Source organism: Felis catus, chromosome C1 (genome assembly GCF_018350175.1).
Source record: "Felis catus isolate Fca126 chromosome C1, F.catus_Fca126_mat1.0, whole genome shotgun sequence".
NCBI lineage: Eukaryota > Metazoa > Chordata > Mammalia > Carnivora > Felidae > Felis > Felis catus.
In genome coordinates this window covers 128288372-128306159 of record NC_058375.1, presented here as the reverse complement: position 1 = coordinate 128306159, position 17788 = coordinate 128288372, and the positions used below count along the sequence as shown (strand labels likewise).

The following is a 17788-nucleotide window of genomic DNA, read 5'->3' as shown; positions in this document are numbered from 1 at the left end:
TTGAATCTCTTCCTTCCCCGCCCCCTCACATAAGTAAGTCATGATGCTTTACCTTAAATCAATGTTTCTCAACCTGGGCACTATTGACTCTTGGGGGCCTGGTAATTGTGGTAGGGGCCATCCTGTGTCTTCTGCCCACAGATATCAGTAGCTCACCCCAGTTGTGACAAACAGAAAAAAAACCTGCTGGGCAAAATCACCTCAGTTGAAAAGAATGGCCTTAAATATAACCAAAGTTCAATCTCTTCTTACCACCTTCACTGCCATGACTCTAGATCAAGCTAGTAGCATTATTCTTCACTACTTTTGAAGAAGCCTCCTAACTGACCTCCCTGCTTCCACCATTCTCAACTGACCACTCACAATGACATATTAAAATCTTATTGAAATGAAGTCAGATCATGTCACCACTCTCTCAAAACTCCTCAGTGTCTTTCTTTCTCACCCATAGTAAAAGCCAAATTGTATATGACTATGAGGACACACCTTATTTGGGTCCCGTTCTATCTCTAACCCCATGCTTGCTCTGTTCCAGCATACTGGCCTCTTCTCAGATCTCCAAACATGCCACATATGGTCCTGCCTCAGGGCCTTTTGCCTTTGCTGTTTCCTTCATCTGGAAAATTCTTCACCCAGTATCCCCATGGCTAGCTGCCTTCTTCCTTTAGGTCTTTATTCAAATTTGCCTCCTGAGGCACCTGGATGGCTCACTTGGTTAAGTGTCCGACATTGACTCAGGTCATGATATCGTGGTTCACAAGTTCGAGCCCCACGTTAGGCTCTGTGCTAACAGCTCAGGGCCTGGAGCGTGCTCCAGATTCTGTTTCTCCCTCTCTCTCTCTCTCTCTGACCCTCCCCTGCTCATGCTATGCCTCTTTCTGTCTCTCAGTAATAAATAAATGTTAAACTTTTTTTTAAAAAATTCGCCTCCTTGGTGAGGCATCCCACAGCCTACATGTTAACAATATCTGCCTCTCACCTATCATTGTATATCTCTCTTCCTTGCCTTCTCTTTCCTTCTAAACACTTACCACCATCTAATGTACTTTTTATTTAACTTCTTGATCACATTCATTACCCCATTTCTTTGCCTATTTTATTCTCAATTTATCTCATGTGCTTGTAACAGTACCTGTCACACAATAAGGACTTGACAAGTGTTAGTGGAATGAATGAACCTCTTAGAACCAATACTGAGAAATTCTTTGAAACCACTCACTATTATGGCTTCAGAAACCATGATCTGTCCATCCTTACAAACCATGCAGACATGAATAGTTATATATTTACTTAAAACAACAAGCAACATCACTCCTTATCTGGTACTCTCGCAGACACAATCCTTCCTTGGCATGAATGGCAGATTGCTTGACACTAAATATAGATCAGAGGATCTCATCACAGTGATGACAGACACTCAACAGCCCTGCCAGATCAATGACCCCCACAGCCTACAGCTCACCAGACTTTCTCAGTACAGAAATCCTTAGCAACATAATATACCACTCATTATTCATCAATCCATTGTTTATCCAAAGCCAGGAATCACTTAGAAATGCCTCCAATTCGGATAAGGTTGCCTATCAGCTAATTCATGGACTCAAGGGAAAACAACAGACACCAACAAAAATCTTAAGTTGTGGATCCTACAATCTAAACTCAGAGAACAGTTTCTAGGTTTCTAAGTATATTTGTCTGGGTCTCCTGGGGAAAGCTGTTCAAATTTCAGAATACACTGGACCTGGTTGTCAGATTTGATAACATACTCCCAAAACACAACTGATGTCACCTGCAATACATGTCTTTTAAAACCAAATTGAAATATAATACACTCACATATAAGTAGATTAACAGATTCTAAGATGTTGAAGTTGCCTTTGAAGGTAATGACCCAGAATTTCTCTAGTGTACAATGACTCCTCAAGATGATGTATTGTTTACCTTTAAAATAATGTTGCATTCGTATAACTATAATTTATAGTAGCAAAACACTAAAAACTGCTGAAATGCCAGGCAAGCATTAATAAACATACTATTAAATAAAAACACAAAAGAATACTATGTAACCATTAAAAGATGAAACTGACCCATGTGCACTATTATGTAATGTTCATCAAGACATCATGTGATAAAATCAAGCTGCAAAAAAAGGGTACATGGTATGATTTTGATTGTAGGAAGCAAAATGTGTGTGCGTATGTACATATATGTATGTATGAGTTATATATTTTCAGAACCACATTGTCCACCTTTCTCTACTCTGCTCCCTGCCCAGGAGGCCAGTCTGTATGATAAATCAGTGGAGTCCCTTGCCTCATGACTTCTGGTTGGATTCAGGCAATGAGAGCCCTGGCAGGAGATGTGAGGGCAAGGGCCCTTCATTCCCCTGGCCCCTTTCCTACTCCTCTCTGCAGGCTGGTTATATCCCTCTGAAGGTCACAGCATCTTTCGGGTATCCTCTCCGTGAAGTTTTCTCTCCAGATTCCAGAAACCACTTCCTTTCTTTGCCTCTGCAGATCTAGAAGTCATAAAGACTGACACTAGCTCACGGGCACTCCACAATTCCTTGTCGCTGTTTTTAAACAGTGTTCACACTTTCCCACTATTGTAAACAGTCCTTTCATTAAACTCCTCCCAATGACCTTCTGTGCATGTACTGTTCCTTTTTTGGCAGAACCCTAATAAATAATATTAGTGATATTTTATGTGTACATGTGTGTATCTTATGTGGTTTATATACACAAATATGCATGGAGAGGTACCTACATGCACAAAGAAAATCTCTGAAGGATACATAAGAGATTGGAGAATGGGATACACGGTCTGGACTTTTGCTTTTCATTTTGTAGCTTTTAATTTTTTTCCACTTTTAAAATATCCAGTCATATACAAGTAATAAATTTGTAATTTCTAAGCAAACCCAAATGGGAAGTATATATTTATTACCTCTTTGATGGCACATTAAGGAGGGAAAGAAGTAATTAATACCAGGGAAAATGAGACTGATGACAGAGATGTTCATTCGAACAGTGCAATGTATCTTATTGGAAGGATTCTATCTCTGAAACTGAAGTTTGACAGTTATCAAAGAATTCACCCACTGCAGCGTGGGTCTGTACCATCTTATTCCAATGACCTGCTTTTAGAAAAGCAGTCTTATTTTTAAAATGTGTTTCCAAATAAGCCCCTTTTCTTCACAAATCTCATTTGTGGTTCAGATTTGCTACTTTCTATCTTAATTGCACTTTTTTGAGAACTTTAGACAGAGTAGAGTCATATGAGTGTGCTCGTTTAGATTTGATAAATATGCTTAGCGTTTTGTGATTAGAACAAAATAGCCCCTTTCACAGAATTGCGAGACTGACTTTTAGACCTAGTTCCAAAGCTTACTAAAACCACTCTGAGATAAAAAATACAAATCACTAATGTGGTACTAGAGCCCGCAATTAAATTAATTTATAGGGGCCTTAGTGCAATTAAATTTCCTCCAGACTCTATCTCTAGTGGCACTAGGTTTTTTTACTTAATATGCTTTAAAGCATAATTTACCTTAATTTTTGCAAAATCATTTAAATACTACAAATATCACTTTTGTACATATTTCCATGGTGACACAATACATTTGCAGTCTATTTAATTTACGACTGATGAGACTAAAATGAAAATTCTTCAAGGGCCATACATCTTCTATAACATCATATTTTCCTATTCCAAGATATTAAGCATAAAAGTTATCTGTATTTGCAAGAACGGACTCTGGAAACAGTAATAAATATTTCAAATGATCTGATTTTGAAACTTTAAGAAAATTAAAATCTAGAACAAAGAGACACATCAGTGATACAAAGAGCCAAGACGTTTAGGGTTCATCATTTAAGATAATAAAACATAAGCATTTAAAATTAAATTTAACAGATCTTTTCTACACTCAAATTAAAGAAATTATTAGAAAAGAACATGACTTATACACAAGCCTCCAAATCTCAATTCAACTTATTCATATACTTGTGTACAAGGTATCTGGGGATCTCAAAATACATTAAGGAGACTTCGGAGTCACAGCTAATGAGCAAAGTTGTTAGGATAATTCTTCATGCTCCCAAATTTAGATATACAGGATCTATGCTACAAAATATTTAATAATAAATAGCTAACTAGTCTGTTAGCTAAAAGGAAGAAACATACAGAACTGGTCCAAAGCATTTGTAGCTAAGGCTATCAGCTAAATTCAGTAATCAATTTTGCTACACATGTGCGGCACAGTGATATATGTGACAAAGGAGAAGCAGATGTAACTATGGAAATCATAACTTTAATTGACAACAACATGAAAATTCAGAAGGATAACAAGGACCATGGGTAGAGGTGACAATTATGCAGAAATAAAAATTAAATGTAAGCTTTATTGTAAAAAAGAAGAGTCTTTTTTTTCCTCTCTGAATATTCTCTACTACTCCACAAATAAGAACAAGAATGGAAGAATAGTCTTCTCATTAATGAAAATGGGACAAAGGAACAGCCAGAACATTCCTACCTGGTTTCCAGATGAACTGATTATCCTTTTTGCCTTCCAAATGAGCTGCATAGGACAGCAAGAGAGAAAGTAATAGAAACAGCTTCCTCATGCTCCTCCATAACCAGCAAGTGACAGCCAGATTACCCTTTGAAAACATTCTTCAGATTTTCAGCCTCTTGACTTTCCTATTCCTAAAAACAACATTTTTCAAAGGAAAAAAAAGAAAGAAAACCAGATAAGTTTCTTCTTTACAGAAATTATAAAGACTCGCATTGACTGCTAGAACCTTTATCATGATGATACTACAAATTCCCCATTACCATAAAGAGAGTGCATATAATATCAACATTTTAAGATCAAAGGTTAATTAGCCATGCTTTCAATCCTTACCCATTGAAGAGACTATCAATTCTAGGGACTCCATGGTCCCCTTATCAGTCGACTTTTGTGAGAGGAGGGTTGGCAGATACCTGGTCTACTCTTTCCTTCAACTTAGCCAAGCTCCTTGAGGAGCTCACAATTTGGGAAGAAACATGCACACACATCAAAGTCCAAAACAGGGCAAAGAATACTCTAACAGTAGTATTAAGAAAGTGAAATGGAGAAATTGAGGAGGAGGCAATTAGGTCATCTGTGCTGAGAAAAAAAGAGGAAAGTCTCATACAAGGTAATGTCTGAGAGGAGCCTTAGGAAAACAAGGGCTTGAGGGAGCCAGGGGGTGCGTTTCTGGCCGTGAGAACTAGGTGCTGACATGCATTTTGTGTTTAGGGGCTGGTGAGTGGGCCGGTGGCTGCTGTGAAGGATGAAAAGGGGAGGGAGGAATGGACAGAGAGGAGATTTAGAACACATGTTGGGGAGCAAATTATGAAGAGCCTTGGATGTCATGTGAGTGATTTGGGACTCATTCTATAAATAATAACAATAAGAATTATAGGCAAGGGAATGACTTTTAAACAAGTGACACCAGTGTGCAGAACACATTCATGGTGGATGAGGCCAGTTAGGAAACTAGCAAATAGTCCAGGCAAGAACTGACAAATGAAAGGATCCGGGTAACTGAATCTGGCCTCTGTTACCAGAGGTAACAGAGGCCAGATTCAGTTACCAAATGGATGGAATATGAGAGAGAAAAAATAAAAAAGACAGCAAGACTGCTAACTTACATGATCAAACAGATGGGACCTCTTCACAAAAGGAGGAATGGTAAAGAGGGGCATGTTTGAAAAGGAAGATAAGAAGAGTTTCCTCCCAGCAATATTAAGTCTGATGTGCTTACAGGATATCCAGGTAGCTTCCCAAAGGATAATAAGTCTACCTGGAGGTAAGGAGATTAGAGATCATGGGCCACAGTTCATGTAATAGGAAAATGTATTAAGAAACATGGGTGGAGGGGGGGAATAAAAAGATTGAACAGTAAAAGGATATCAAGGTAGAAGTATTGTCCCTACACATTTACCCACATAGTGGCTAAGAGTGAGGAACAAATCTGACTATGAGCTTCCCAGTGACCAAAGAAAGGAAGTAGCTATTAATGCCCTCATGTATGTAGGAGAAAATTATATCTTCTTTTTTATTATTGTTTCAGGAGAAGCCACTACTCTACTTTCAGGCACTGATGGAATTTACCCTAGGAGTCCTCATAAATACAGACGCTGTGCTGAGCAATGTGCTGAACACAACAACACTTCATCAAATATAAGAAACATGGCAAACCATGTTTCGTGGCACTCCAGGCACATTCCAAGAGTACAATGGAAAAGTACAAAATCAGTAAAAAAGATTCTACAAAGGATCAAGCAATGAGGTTCAAGTACACAGCTCTCTGACGGCTGGCCTGGATCCAGGGATGAAGAGAGTACATGGATGGATAAGCAACCAAAACCTTTTCTTCAAATTTCTGTATCACATACCATATTGAGACTCATCAAAATGGAGTCATCTGGCTGAAATAAAACAGAGCTCTCTTGCTTCACTGCCCCCAAGACTGGCCTGGTAAACTATCTCATGGAACTTTTGTGGCATTGCTGGATACAATTCAAACACCTCAAGCCCAGAGAACTGAACTGGCCATACTTCTTTGTAGCAAACATCCAAGAGTATGATTTGCTACAACTATGCTTTTGCTATAGGCTGGGCAGCATTGATATTAATTTTAGCTTATTCCAAGGATAAAACTTGTAATGAAAATGATCTGTGTAGTTAATCCTAAGCTATTATTATTACTACTAAAGTAATTTGCCATCAGGACCAGCTCTCTACAAAGATAACTCCTTTTATGCAGGAAATCACCAGGGTAAAGGAGAGGACTTTGTTCATCCTCATCATTAAGAGACACATATCCAGCATATCTAAAAATATATTCAAATCATTAGTATGTAAACTAAAGAGAAGGAAGACCCAAACCATATTTGCTATACTCCAAATGGCTGTACGTGGAAAGCCACAAAAGACTTAAAAGAGTTAAGAGTTCCAGTGATCTGGAATGATTAGTCAAAAATTAATATTTAAACATCTTGAATTTTGTATCAATCTTTGTACTTAATTCAAAATAAAACAATAACAAAATCACCACAATTCCCTGAGTAGAGGCCGCTATGAGCCCTGATCTCATTTTAGGCTTTCTTATTCCAGAACCCTGTGCTGACTCTGCAAAGGGACCCAATGTCTTGAAGGTTCCTTTTGTGTTCATCTAAGCCAGTGGCAGATCCCTGAGCAGAGTGGCTTGGGAACCTCCTAGCCACTCATGTATGTACAGTCACCACATCTTCTGGCTGTCACTAACAGGAAGAGTGCCAGTAGAAACCTTAGGCTGATCTTGACCAAACAAACAAAACAAAAGAAAACAAAAAAATCTGAAATACAGATCTTAGAGAATGAACAAAAGCATTTCAATCTGGGATGCCACAGCAATCTTACTCCTGGGAATACCTACACATTTTAGTATCAGTATTATCTATGATCCTATGCATCATTACCTCCCTTTCCCCAAGAGGCTGAGGGACAAACGTTGGGAAACTAGGTTTGGTGAAGCTTCCACCACTTGCCATGCTCCATGCTTTAGATGTATAAGTAAAATGAGAATCTCTGCTGGGTTGATGGACAGCACAGGATGGAATGTGACCCCAGGTTTGTCTTACTCCACTAAACTGTGTTTCCTCTCTTTCCTCCAAATGTCTGAAAGTTTACTCAATTATTCCTTCAAAGACACTGGGAGTCATTCTTGTATTCATTACTTGAAAAGCCACACAAGTATTCACAATAAAAAAAGAGGGGAAACAAGAAACAATTAGAGATTCCACTCCTCTATTTGTACAACATAAATAGATGTTGTACAAATGCTGTAACTACAATAAAAATATATATTATGCAGGAAGCATGTGCTACCCACGATGGCATAAATAATTTACATCACGACCATCGTTCAGTTTCCAAATCAACTTATTTACTATATATCTTAGCATCCAAAATATATTTGTAAGGTTAGCTTTAAATTGATGAATACTAAGAGAACTAAAAAAACACTGTTTATCCTTTTGGCCTCTGTTTTCTAATCATTTGAAGGCAATTCGGACTATGAAAAATGCGTCTTACGTTTTACACGCATTTCATTTCCCTTTAAATGTATTCTTATCATTGAGGTCCTTGAATATTTAAAAGGCACAAAACTTAAAAATAAAATAAATAAAATAAAATAAAATAAAATAAAATAAAATAAAATAAAATAAAATAAAAGCTGTTCCAATTTGCTTTCAACCTGCAGGAACAGCAGTGAAAGGGAGGGAAGCAAACTTGAGCACGCATATCCCCATAGTGCCATCTCATGGCAATTTGTGGACAAGATGGCTCGATAAAGATGGCTGAGTAACAGGGGCTGGAGGAGAGGACACCCAAGTTGAGACCCACCCAACTGACTGGCACAGCTGATTCAGCTGATGGCCACTCCAGATAGATGCCTATTACAAGTGATTGTTAACTAAATACCACTGGAGAGACCACAGGAGCATTTGCTTTTTCTCAGCTATCTGCCTGATTTCTGATTGCAATACTGTGAATTCCATTTCATCTTTCATAATCTGTCTGTATATAGAATATTGACCTAAATACTCTAACTCTCACCAAAGCCCTGCTATGCAGTTATTCCTATTTTCTCTCATTTCAGAGACGAGGCATGGAGAGTTAAGTGACAAGCCCAAGGTCACAGAGGTGGTAAGTCATTTGCAAGTGATCTCAGTGGCCTTCCTCTGAAACAAGAGAGAGTAGCATTGTAACCCTGTATCAACGCAAGCAACTTTTTATAACCCTGAAAATGGAGATCCTTTATAGCCCTATGTAGGGTCTCTCAGCAGCTTATACATGGCAATTTACATATCATTTCACTCAATCCTCACATAATATTATGAGCAATTATTCCTATTTTTCAGATATAAAAGAGACTGATCATTAAGGATGTTAAATAATTATTCCAAGGTTACCTCAGCCAGAAAATGTCAAAGCTGGATTACATAACGGGCCTGACACCATAGCCCCGATCTGTTTATGGCATCACATGTAGTGACCCTGGCAGGTCACCTGGCCTTGGAGCCTCAGGGTCCTCATCTACAAAATGAGGAGGACAGTCATCTCATAACCTCTAGGATGGGATAAAATAATGGATGGAAACTACTTAGATGGGGGTCAGCCAGAGAACGAGAGTTTGCTAAATAAAGGGCCACCACTGCTAATATTGTTATTACTCTCTCAAAATTCAAAAACTCTTACTCTAGCAAATTTAAATAACAGTGCGAATGCAATCCTGCCCTGCAGCAAAGGAATGAGAGATGATTTTTTTCCAACCACCCAATCTTGTGACTTTGTGCATACCATATTTCTGAAGAGCTAAAAGCAGTCTGTACCAAGAGCCCCATTAAAGATTCACACTGACCCTGTGAAGGAGAAAACAGGTATTATCATCTCTATTTTATGAGAAAGTAACCTCTGGCCTCACAATGACATGATATTTAGTAACTTCCTCAAGCTTTGTAACCGCCAGCCTCTTCCTCCACGCACCTCACTCTGCAGAAGCCAATTACATCAACATAGGAGGTATCTGCAAGCATACCGAATAATATACAATCACGTGGACTCTGGTTTTCTATAGTAATAATTTCAATAGGTTTGCATCATGTAATAAGGCCACAGAGAATTCTGCACAAAGTCCACACAAGTATTTTACATATATGTGGACAAACTTTTGCCACAGGAACAATAGAAAGAGGGCTTGAAACAGATTTGTCACAACCTTCAAAGCTACATCTTGGTAGCTGCAGCAGACACTACTTACTATCTCTATCTCTATCTCTGTCTCTATCTCTGTCTATATCATCTATATCTACCTATATCTATATCTATATATCTATTCTATATATCTATATCTATATTTCACATTGCCGGATTCTCTTTCAGTTAGAGTGACCACATAACAGTTCTAAGCAATTGATTGAGTGTCAAATATATTTTTATTCCCCAAAAGAAATATAAAATCCCAAAGGACAAAACGTAAAAGTGTGGTTCTTTGCCATTACCCCTGCCTGGAACATACATATAATGTCTGGAAGTACCAGAGCCGTCTTAAGCCCATGACAATGAACACTGCCCACTACTATGAATGATGGAGCAGGGATGCAGAAGGATCCTGAGACTCAGATGCCATAGTGGAGCCTCAGCAACTGTCCTACATTGTCACCCTCTGGACTTTCCACCTTGTTAGGGAAATAAATCTGCTTGTTTTAATCCCCTTTTTTCTGTGTTTTCTGTTACATGAGCTGAAAGCAACTCTAACTCCTAACGGTATCATGTCCCTACACGCACTGGGTCTCTCTGTTAATAGATATACCTATTTGTATGCGTGTGCCTCTCTCTCTGACTTCTCCAGATTGAAACACAGTATCTTGCATGATTCAAGCAACACACTGAAATTCTCTGTAAACCTGATCGTGGATGCCCCTATTTCTAAACAGGGGAGGTCGGTTTATTTCCCATACTGATTACTTCAGGTAATAGACACACTATTCAAAGAAAAGCCACTGCATCTGTTGTCATTTTGCATACGAGTTATCAAAGTGAAGAAAGGGGGCTTCATGGGTGATAAACTATAAATAAAAAAGAAGGGTAGTGATTACTCTGGTAAGCTGCCTGAGGCTCCCCAGTGAGAACAAATCCACTCATACACAGTCTAATTTAAGAACATATTTATGCAGTTATTCCCCCATGCTGTTGCCAAGTCCCCCCCCCCCAATTCTGAAGGTATTATGGACAGATTTTATCATTTGGGAACTACCTTGTCATTACCTCATGGAAAGCCATCTATTACCTCATGGAATCACATCTTCGTTACTCCTAGTGTTTCCGGTTATTGTGCAAATCTTCCACTTCCTCTTAATCACTTTTTCACTTGGGTCAGGGATACCAAACTTTTTTTTATTTCTCACCAGCCACTTCTCAACCTCCTTTTCTATCATAGCCTCCCATTTGACCTCTAAATTGACATATCTCTCACTCTGTTCTCAGAGCCTTTTCTTTCCTCACTTCCCAAGTCATCTTAGTCTCCCAGCATGAAATACCATGGTTCAAGTTCCCATTTCCCCATATCCATCCCCATATCTCCAGTCCTGATTTGTTCCCTGAACTCATGCATCCAAATTACTGCTGAACATCTCCACAGGGTGTCTGATAGGCGACTGACATGCAGCACACATAGCAAAGCTTGTGATTCCCTTATGTAGCCTGCAGCCCACTTCTCCTCCCCCAGTATCATCTCCAAAATGGCAATCACACTTCACCAGGCAAGAAGCCCAGGAGTCACCCTGAAATCCTTTCTTTTTCTCACATATGAAAACCAATCCATCAGCAAACCTAGCTGGCAACACCTCCACAGTCTGTCCAGTATCAGGCAAGCTCCCATCTCCTTTGCCACCATCTTCCTAGTGCAAGCCACCACCATTTCTCACCTGAGCTACACTATCAGTCTCCTAACTGGTGGAGTGCTGTCACTCTTGAATGCCTTCTATGCATTCTCCATAGAAAATCCAGGATAACACTCAGGAAAGAAAAATATGCTGCCCTCCTTAAAATCCTCTCATGGTTTCCCATCACAAAATAGAACCTAAAAATTATGCTGGTTAGACTCTTGCTTCCTCTCTTTCTTACTAATCTCCATTCAGTCTTCTAGCCCAGGCATGCGGGCCTCTTTCTTGTTCTTCAAGGATGCACCTTCTCAAGGTCCTTACGGTACTGTTTTTTTTTAGATATCCACAGGGCTTGCTTCCTTACTTCATTATTCTCAAAGGCCTTCCCAGACCACCATCTGTTCAGCACAGTTGCATTCAATCTATTCTCTTGGCATTTGTTTGTTTGTAACACTTACAAAAGATCAATACCTGACAATCTAGTACATATTAGTTTATTTTTTTTAATTTTCATCTCCTCTAGTACCATCTGCATACTTTATCTTGTTCACTGTGTATTGCTGGGAAAGTAGATGTTCAACAGATATTCGCTAAATGAATGAAAGAAGGAATGAATGAGTCTACATTTGTAAAAATTTTTTCTAGTTAAGTTTTCTTGATCATGGACCATAATTTTGATGAAGAGGTTTTAGCATATAAGGGCAAATGAACAGCTAGAAAAGCCCATCTACTTGAAAAATTAGCCGACTGAAATATATTAAAATTATTTCTAAAATCCCGATATTTGGAGCATATGTAGCATGTCTAAATAACTAGGTAAGGGGGTTTTATCCAACACACAGAACTATCTGCTGCAAATTTAAGAAAGAACCAGAAGTGCTGACTCTTGAGGTACCTGGCAGGCTCAATCATTAGAACATGCAACTCTTGATCTCAGAGTCGTGAGTTCAAGCCCCACATTGTGTGTAGAGATTACTTAAATAAATAAATTTTTAAAAATACATAAATAAAAGTGCTGACTCTCATTTTTAAAAGAATCATATTTCCATGTTTTTAGATGAAAACTTATCACTTACTTTTTTCTAAGTGCAAAATGGCTCCTTTGGGAGCAAAATTTACCTAAAAGGAATGGTTTCTAAAAATGTATATTTTCCTACTTGTCATCATAGGAACCTTCTTACATTATTATTCAACAACTACAATCACTACTGAATGCTATTTTGCTTCAATAAATGATGTTGTCAGCTTCCTAACCCTTGCATTTAAAGCAAAAAAATAACAACAAAAAAATCTTTGATTAAAATGTATACTTGCCATTTTAATTTTAATGGCTACTAAAATTTATTTAGTTTAGGGACAAATGAAATTATTTAAATTTAGAACAATAGGTTGTCTCTGAAATAACATTCATCAGATATTCAAGAGCCAACAGTAAACTGTATAATGTTATGAGTTTCTCTTATTTTGAGTTTTTGAATTCTCTCCCCTGTGCCCAGTAGAGTTAATTTAGTAATTGTGAAACCCTGAAAATCACATGGACTCTGGAAAACAGTTGAAAATTCCTCTCACTTTATAAATAAATTACAAACACCTTATTCCACGCCCCAAAAAAGATCAGGAGATCTTTTTTTTTTCTATAAAAAAATTTCTATATTGCCTGTATTTGAGTCCACAGGTGGAAGACTCTTTTTTATATAAAGCAGGAAAAAGTGAAAGTTAAATAGTTTAATGAAACAACATGAAAAAACATAAGATATTCACTACAGAAAAAATAAAATCTATATAATTCACTTGGAGGAGCTTAGGTTAATTACAAAAAGAAAATGCATTCAATTTGAAAGCATTACATTCTAGAAAGAGTAATAAAGTTAGTACAATCAGTTTTGTAGATATTTTAAGAAATAAAACAGGAACCTAATGGCATTAGTCTACAGTCCATTATGCTTAAAGGTGTAGGAAAGAATTTGATAATCTCTTTTCACCAAATTTTATAACTAAATATATATATTAGTATTTTATATATGTGTGTGTTTTATATATATATATATATATATATATATGAATAGAGACAGAGAGAGAGAGAGAGTGATTTTTTGTGTGTGTAAGGTTAGATTTAACCATTACTCTAAAGAGCTTTATACGAATTCAGTATAACTAGAATGTGTGAACAAGACAACATCATCTTCTCAAATGCTATTGACCTTTGAAATTAAAAAATACTTAATTACTCATTAATATTTTCTGCAATGTAAGATTCTAAATATTTAATGTCAAGAGAATTATCTAGTTAAACATAAATATAGTTTTGTGTTCTCTTCATCAATTATGCATCTACTGTTGCAAAAGAACTTATTGAAAAATGTGTTCACAGTTGACATAAAAAATAGTGACATGTTTACAAGCCTGTAAAATTTTCTAGCAGTCCCTCCCATTATCTTTTATAAGTTTTCATGTATTATGATTCGGCATTGACCATTAATAAGTTGCTCATTAGATTCAGAAGATTTGATAGAATTTACTCTCATCCTTTTTCATCTCATTCTTCCCAAAAGAATGGGGTAATATCTGAAAGAGAATACTTTAATCTAAGTCGAAATGCAAAGGTTTTTTTAGATTCTTCTTTTATTGCACAAGCCACAAAGAAAATTGTAAGAACATGTTTAACCAGTGGAAAACAGATTATGTTCCCTCTACTAGCAATTCCAAGGTTGTTGGGTGTGTGTGTGTTTTTTTAAATTTTATTGTTTCTAGGTGTTTTAAATGTATCAACAAAGTCTGAAGTCAGCTGCTATGAAATATATTTCATTTAACATTTTCCTACCTTAAAAATGCAATACCTCCATTTATCAATACTATCTACCTTCAATTTCACAGAAACAGGCAGAAATTGATGACACTAAATAAAAAGCCATTCTTCATCTTCATGTACTTTATTACACTATTAATGTGCATCTGCTTATGTGTACACATACACACACAAATACTTCTAAAATGATAAAATAATCAAAACACAAAAATGAGACTTTCAAAGAGTGATTTCTCTCAGAGAAAGAAAACCAAGTTCACTGGGTACCCTGGCAATTTTCCACTGGAAATTTTACATTTAGAAGTTTAATTACAAACTTAGATAAGTGGATTATAATGAAAGATATCTCTAGTAAGGGAGCCCAGACAGATGCATCATGAATGCATTAAAGAAAACACTAGAGAGAGAGAAGTTTCCATCAGCAGAAAGATTTTAATTAAACAGCAATAGGATGGATCTTTTCTGTGAAATGATACTACTGTTACCCACAGTTCATTAAAACTATTTACTGTATAATATATTCATTGAAACCATTTGAGTCTGGAAAGTATGTTTAAACCTTTCGTTCTTAGTTATGAGGGCAGAAAACTGTGGGCAAGGAGGAGGGGAAAGGTCTACCAGGGAAATGTGGGAATGAAAAACCATTTCTCTGTTTGCATTGTGTCCTTGGAGAGCTATGCCTGAAGTAGCTCCACACTTCCTGGAGACTCATGGGCTTCAGAAGAAGGCAAAAAAGCCAACAGTGACCACGAAAACATCCACTGAATTCTACCTGTGATCCATTTGGGATAGCCAAGTGGATGGCTAAGTTGAGCATTCAATGTCATCTGTCTATACTTTATTCTTGGCATGGATTCAGTTATTTACTTGGTATACTAGGTTGTTAAAAACATGCATATCCCAGTGGCCTCTGCAGTGTCCTACCAAAAGGTTTTTTCTTGAAGTTAGAAGCCACATTTTGTTCATTTTGTATTTCTAACTTGTGGCTTAACAACTAGACATAGTATGTTCATTTGTGAAGGACAAATGAAGTGAATAGGTACAGCAGGGTATATACTAATCAAATAAAATTATAATGAACAAAAAGAATCAGACTAGGAAAGCCAGCAACCTCAAACACACACACACACACACACACACACACACACACACACACACACACAAATTGATTCCAACATGCTCCCCCCAAAAACACTGCAGAGTTCCATTCTGAACGACTTCCTTAGATAGCCACCATTTGCTATTCACCCTATCAATGTTGCACCTTTTCTAACGCTTTTCCAGACTGTTGCCAGTTACAAGTTGGAATGAGGACCACCAGCTCCAACGTTGGAGGAGCTCTAAGGCCCCAAAAATGAAAACATTTCTGAGTTTAACAGTGCATAGGAAAAGAAGTGCCAAGTGGATATTTTAGTAAAACAAGTAAATATTAACTAATAATTAGGTAATGTTCTGGGGCGCCTGGGTGCATCAGTCAGTTAAGCATCTGACTTCGGCTCAGGTCATGATCTCACAGTTCATGAGTTCGAGACCGGCATTGGGGTCTCTGCTATCAGCACAGACACGCTTTGGATACTCTGTCCTCCTCTCTCTCTGCCCCTCCCCCACTTGCATTCTCTCTCTCAAAAATAAACACTTAAAAAAATAATTAGGTAAAGTTCTTAAAGAAAATTAAATGACTCAGGCCCCCTGGACTAATAGTCTTGAACTTTCAGATGCCTTATAATTTCTAGAAATCATCACTCATTTTAACAGAGTTAACAGTGAATCACAGGAAGCCTTCAAAGGACCTCAGCCTTTAAAATAATGTTTTAGTATAGTAATTTTTTATTAAAATGCAAAATATAACATCCTACACATCTGATATTTGTTGTACCAAAGTAATAGATATTAACAGCAACACAGACATAACTTCTGTCAGCTAGGGGGAGAGGAATGATGTTCAGAAATCTTAAGGTCAGGAGGAGATGTCTGTGAGAACAAGAGCTTGAAAAAAATTGGTATCAATTTTTAAATGACAATGCTATATTCCCTTAACAATTTCCAACACATGCCATCATTACTCTAAAACTGATCCTACTCTTCTTCTACAGCAATTCTTCTTGCACCTTCTAGCTCCCAAACACGAGAATAAATGTTGAAATAAGTATTGAAACATGTAAGAGGTTATTGATAGCACTAACATTAATGCTTAAAGGATTAATGAATTAAAAGAATGTTAAATATCTATAACTTAGTTTCCCTTATACCCTTGGTAGTAATGCAATATTTACAATGACAAAGAATTAACTCAGTGCCCCACAAAGTGGCCTATCCCATTTTGTGATAACTTCAGTGATTAGGACAAGCATCTCAACCCAGAACAGTTATTTTACTTTCTTATCTAAAGCCTTTGACCTTAACGCTTCCCTCTGCAGTTATAAAGTATATCTCATCTGTCTGTCACATAAAGAAACTCCAAACTTCCTCCTTTCTAGGCTCAACATGTTTATCTCATACTCCATTATTCATGGTTCATGGTATCTACATCCTTCACAAAAGTGGGCCTTTTCTCCAGACATGCCTCCAGAAGGTGAAAGACAACTCTATGCAGAAGGAAAGGCTGTGAGCCATGAGTAGCCAAATTCATAGCAACTGGTCAGGTAAAAGGGCTTTGGATGGGGCAAGAACTGCCTCAGAAACAATCCTAAGTACAGGAAAAAAATAACCTGTGCAGAGAAGCATTCATATCGGGGCTTATTATTAATGTTAATTAGAAACATGGTAATGTTAATTAGAAGACAGTAACCTAAATGTCTACCATAGGGAAATGATTAATTAATTTTATTGTATCTTCTCAATGCAGTACTGTGTAGCCATATTATAGTTATTAAGAGTATAAAAATATGGAATGTATGTGTAGGATAAGTTGAAAACCTCAATATTATATTATATTTAACTAAAATTATGTGGGAAAAATCTATGCATTAAATTTTTTGGAAAAAAGTCATACCAAGAATGTTAGTTGCATTCACATGGTATAAACATGAGAGATTGTTTTTATTCTTGTCTTCTCACTTATCCAAGCTTTAAAAAAGTTATATTAGGATGAGTAATTCAGACTGCCTTTATTTCACGGATTTTTTTTCCAGTTTTATTAATAAATAAATAATACACATCGCTGTAAAAGTTTAAGGCATACAGCATGATGTTTTGATTCATAAAAATTGTCAAATGATTACCACAATAGGTTCAGGTAACATTCATCTCCTCATAAAAAGAAAAAAAGAAAAGAAAAGAAGGGGTGGGAAGTCTCCTTGTGACAAGATTCACAGGATTTACTCTCTTAACAACTTCCCTATATACCATACAGCAGTTTTAGCTATAGTCACTATGCTATACATTACAGCCCAAGTACTTATCTTATTACTAGACTTTTGTACCTTTTGATTACCTTCTTCCAATTACTCCTCCCCCCTACTCTCTGTCTCTGGTAACCTCAAGTCTGATCTCTGTTTCTATGAGTTTTGTTTTGTTTTAAGA

The 17788-nt window shown here is 37.1% G+C and overlaps 1 protein-coding gene across 8 annotated transcripts in view; it reads right to left on the bottom strand.

The window, feature by feature from the left end:
• Nucleotides 1-17788, bottom strand: part of THSD7B (thrombospondin type 1 domain containing 7B) — a 1583202-nt gene that overhangs the window by 739392 nt on the left and 826022 nt on the right. For all 8 annotated transcript variants that reach the window (XM_045033714.1, XM_045033716.1, XM_045033715.1 and 5 more), the window contains one exon: nucleotides 4535-4707. In XM_045033714.1, coding sequence (XP_044889649.1) covers nucleotides 4535-4673 — 139 coding nt within the window. In that variant the 5' untranslated portion in view covers nucleotides 4674-4707. The remainder of the gene's footprint in view (nucleotides 1-4534; nucleotides 4708-17788) is intronic.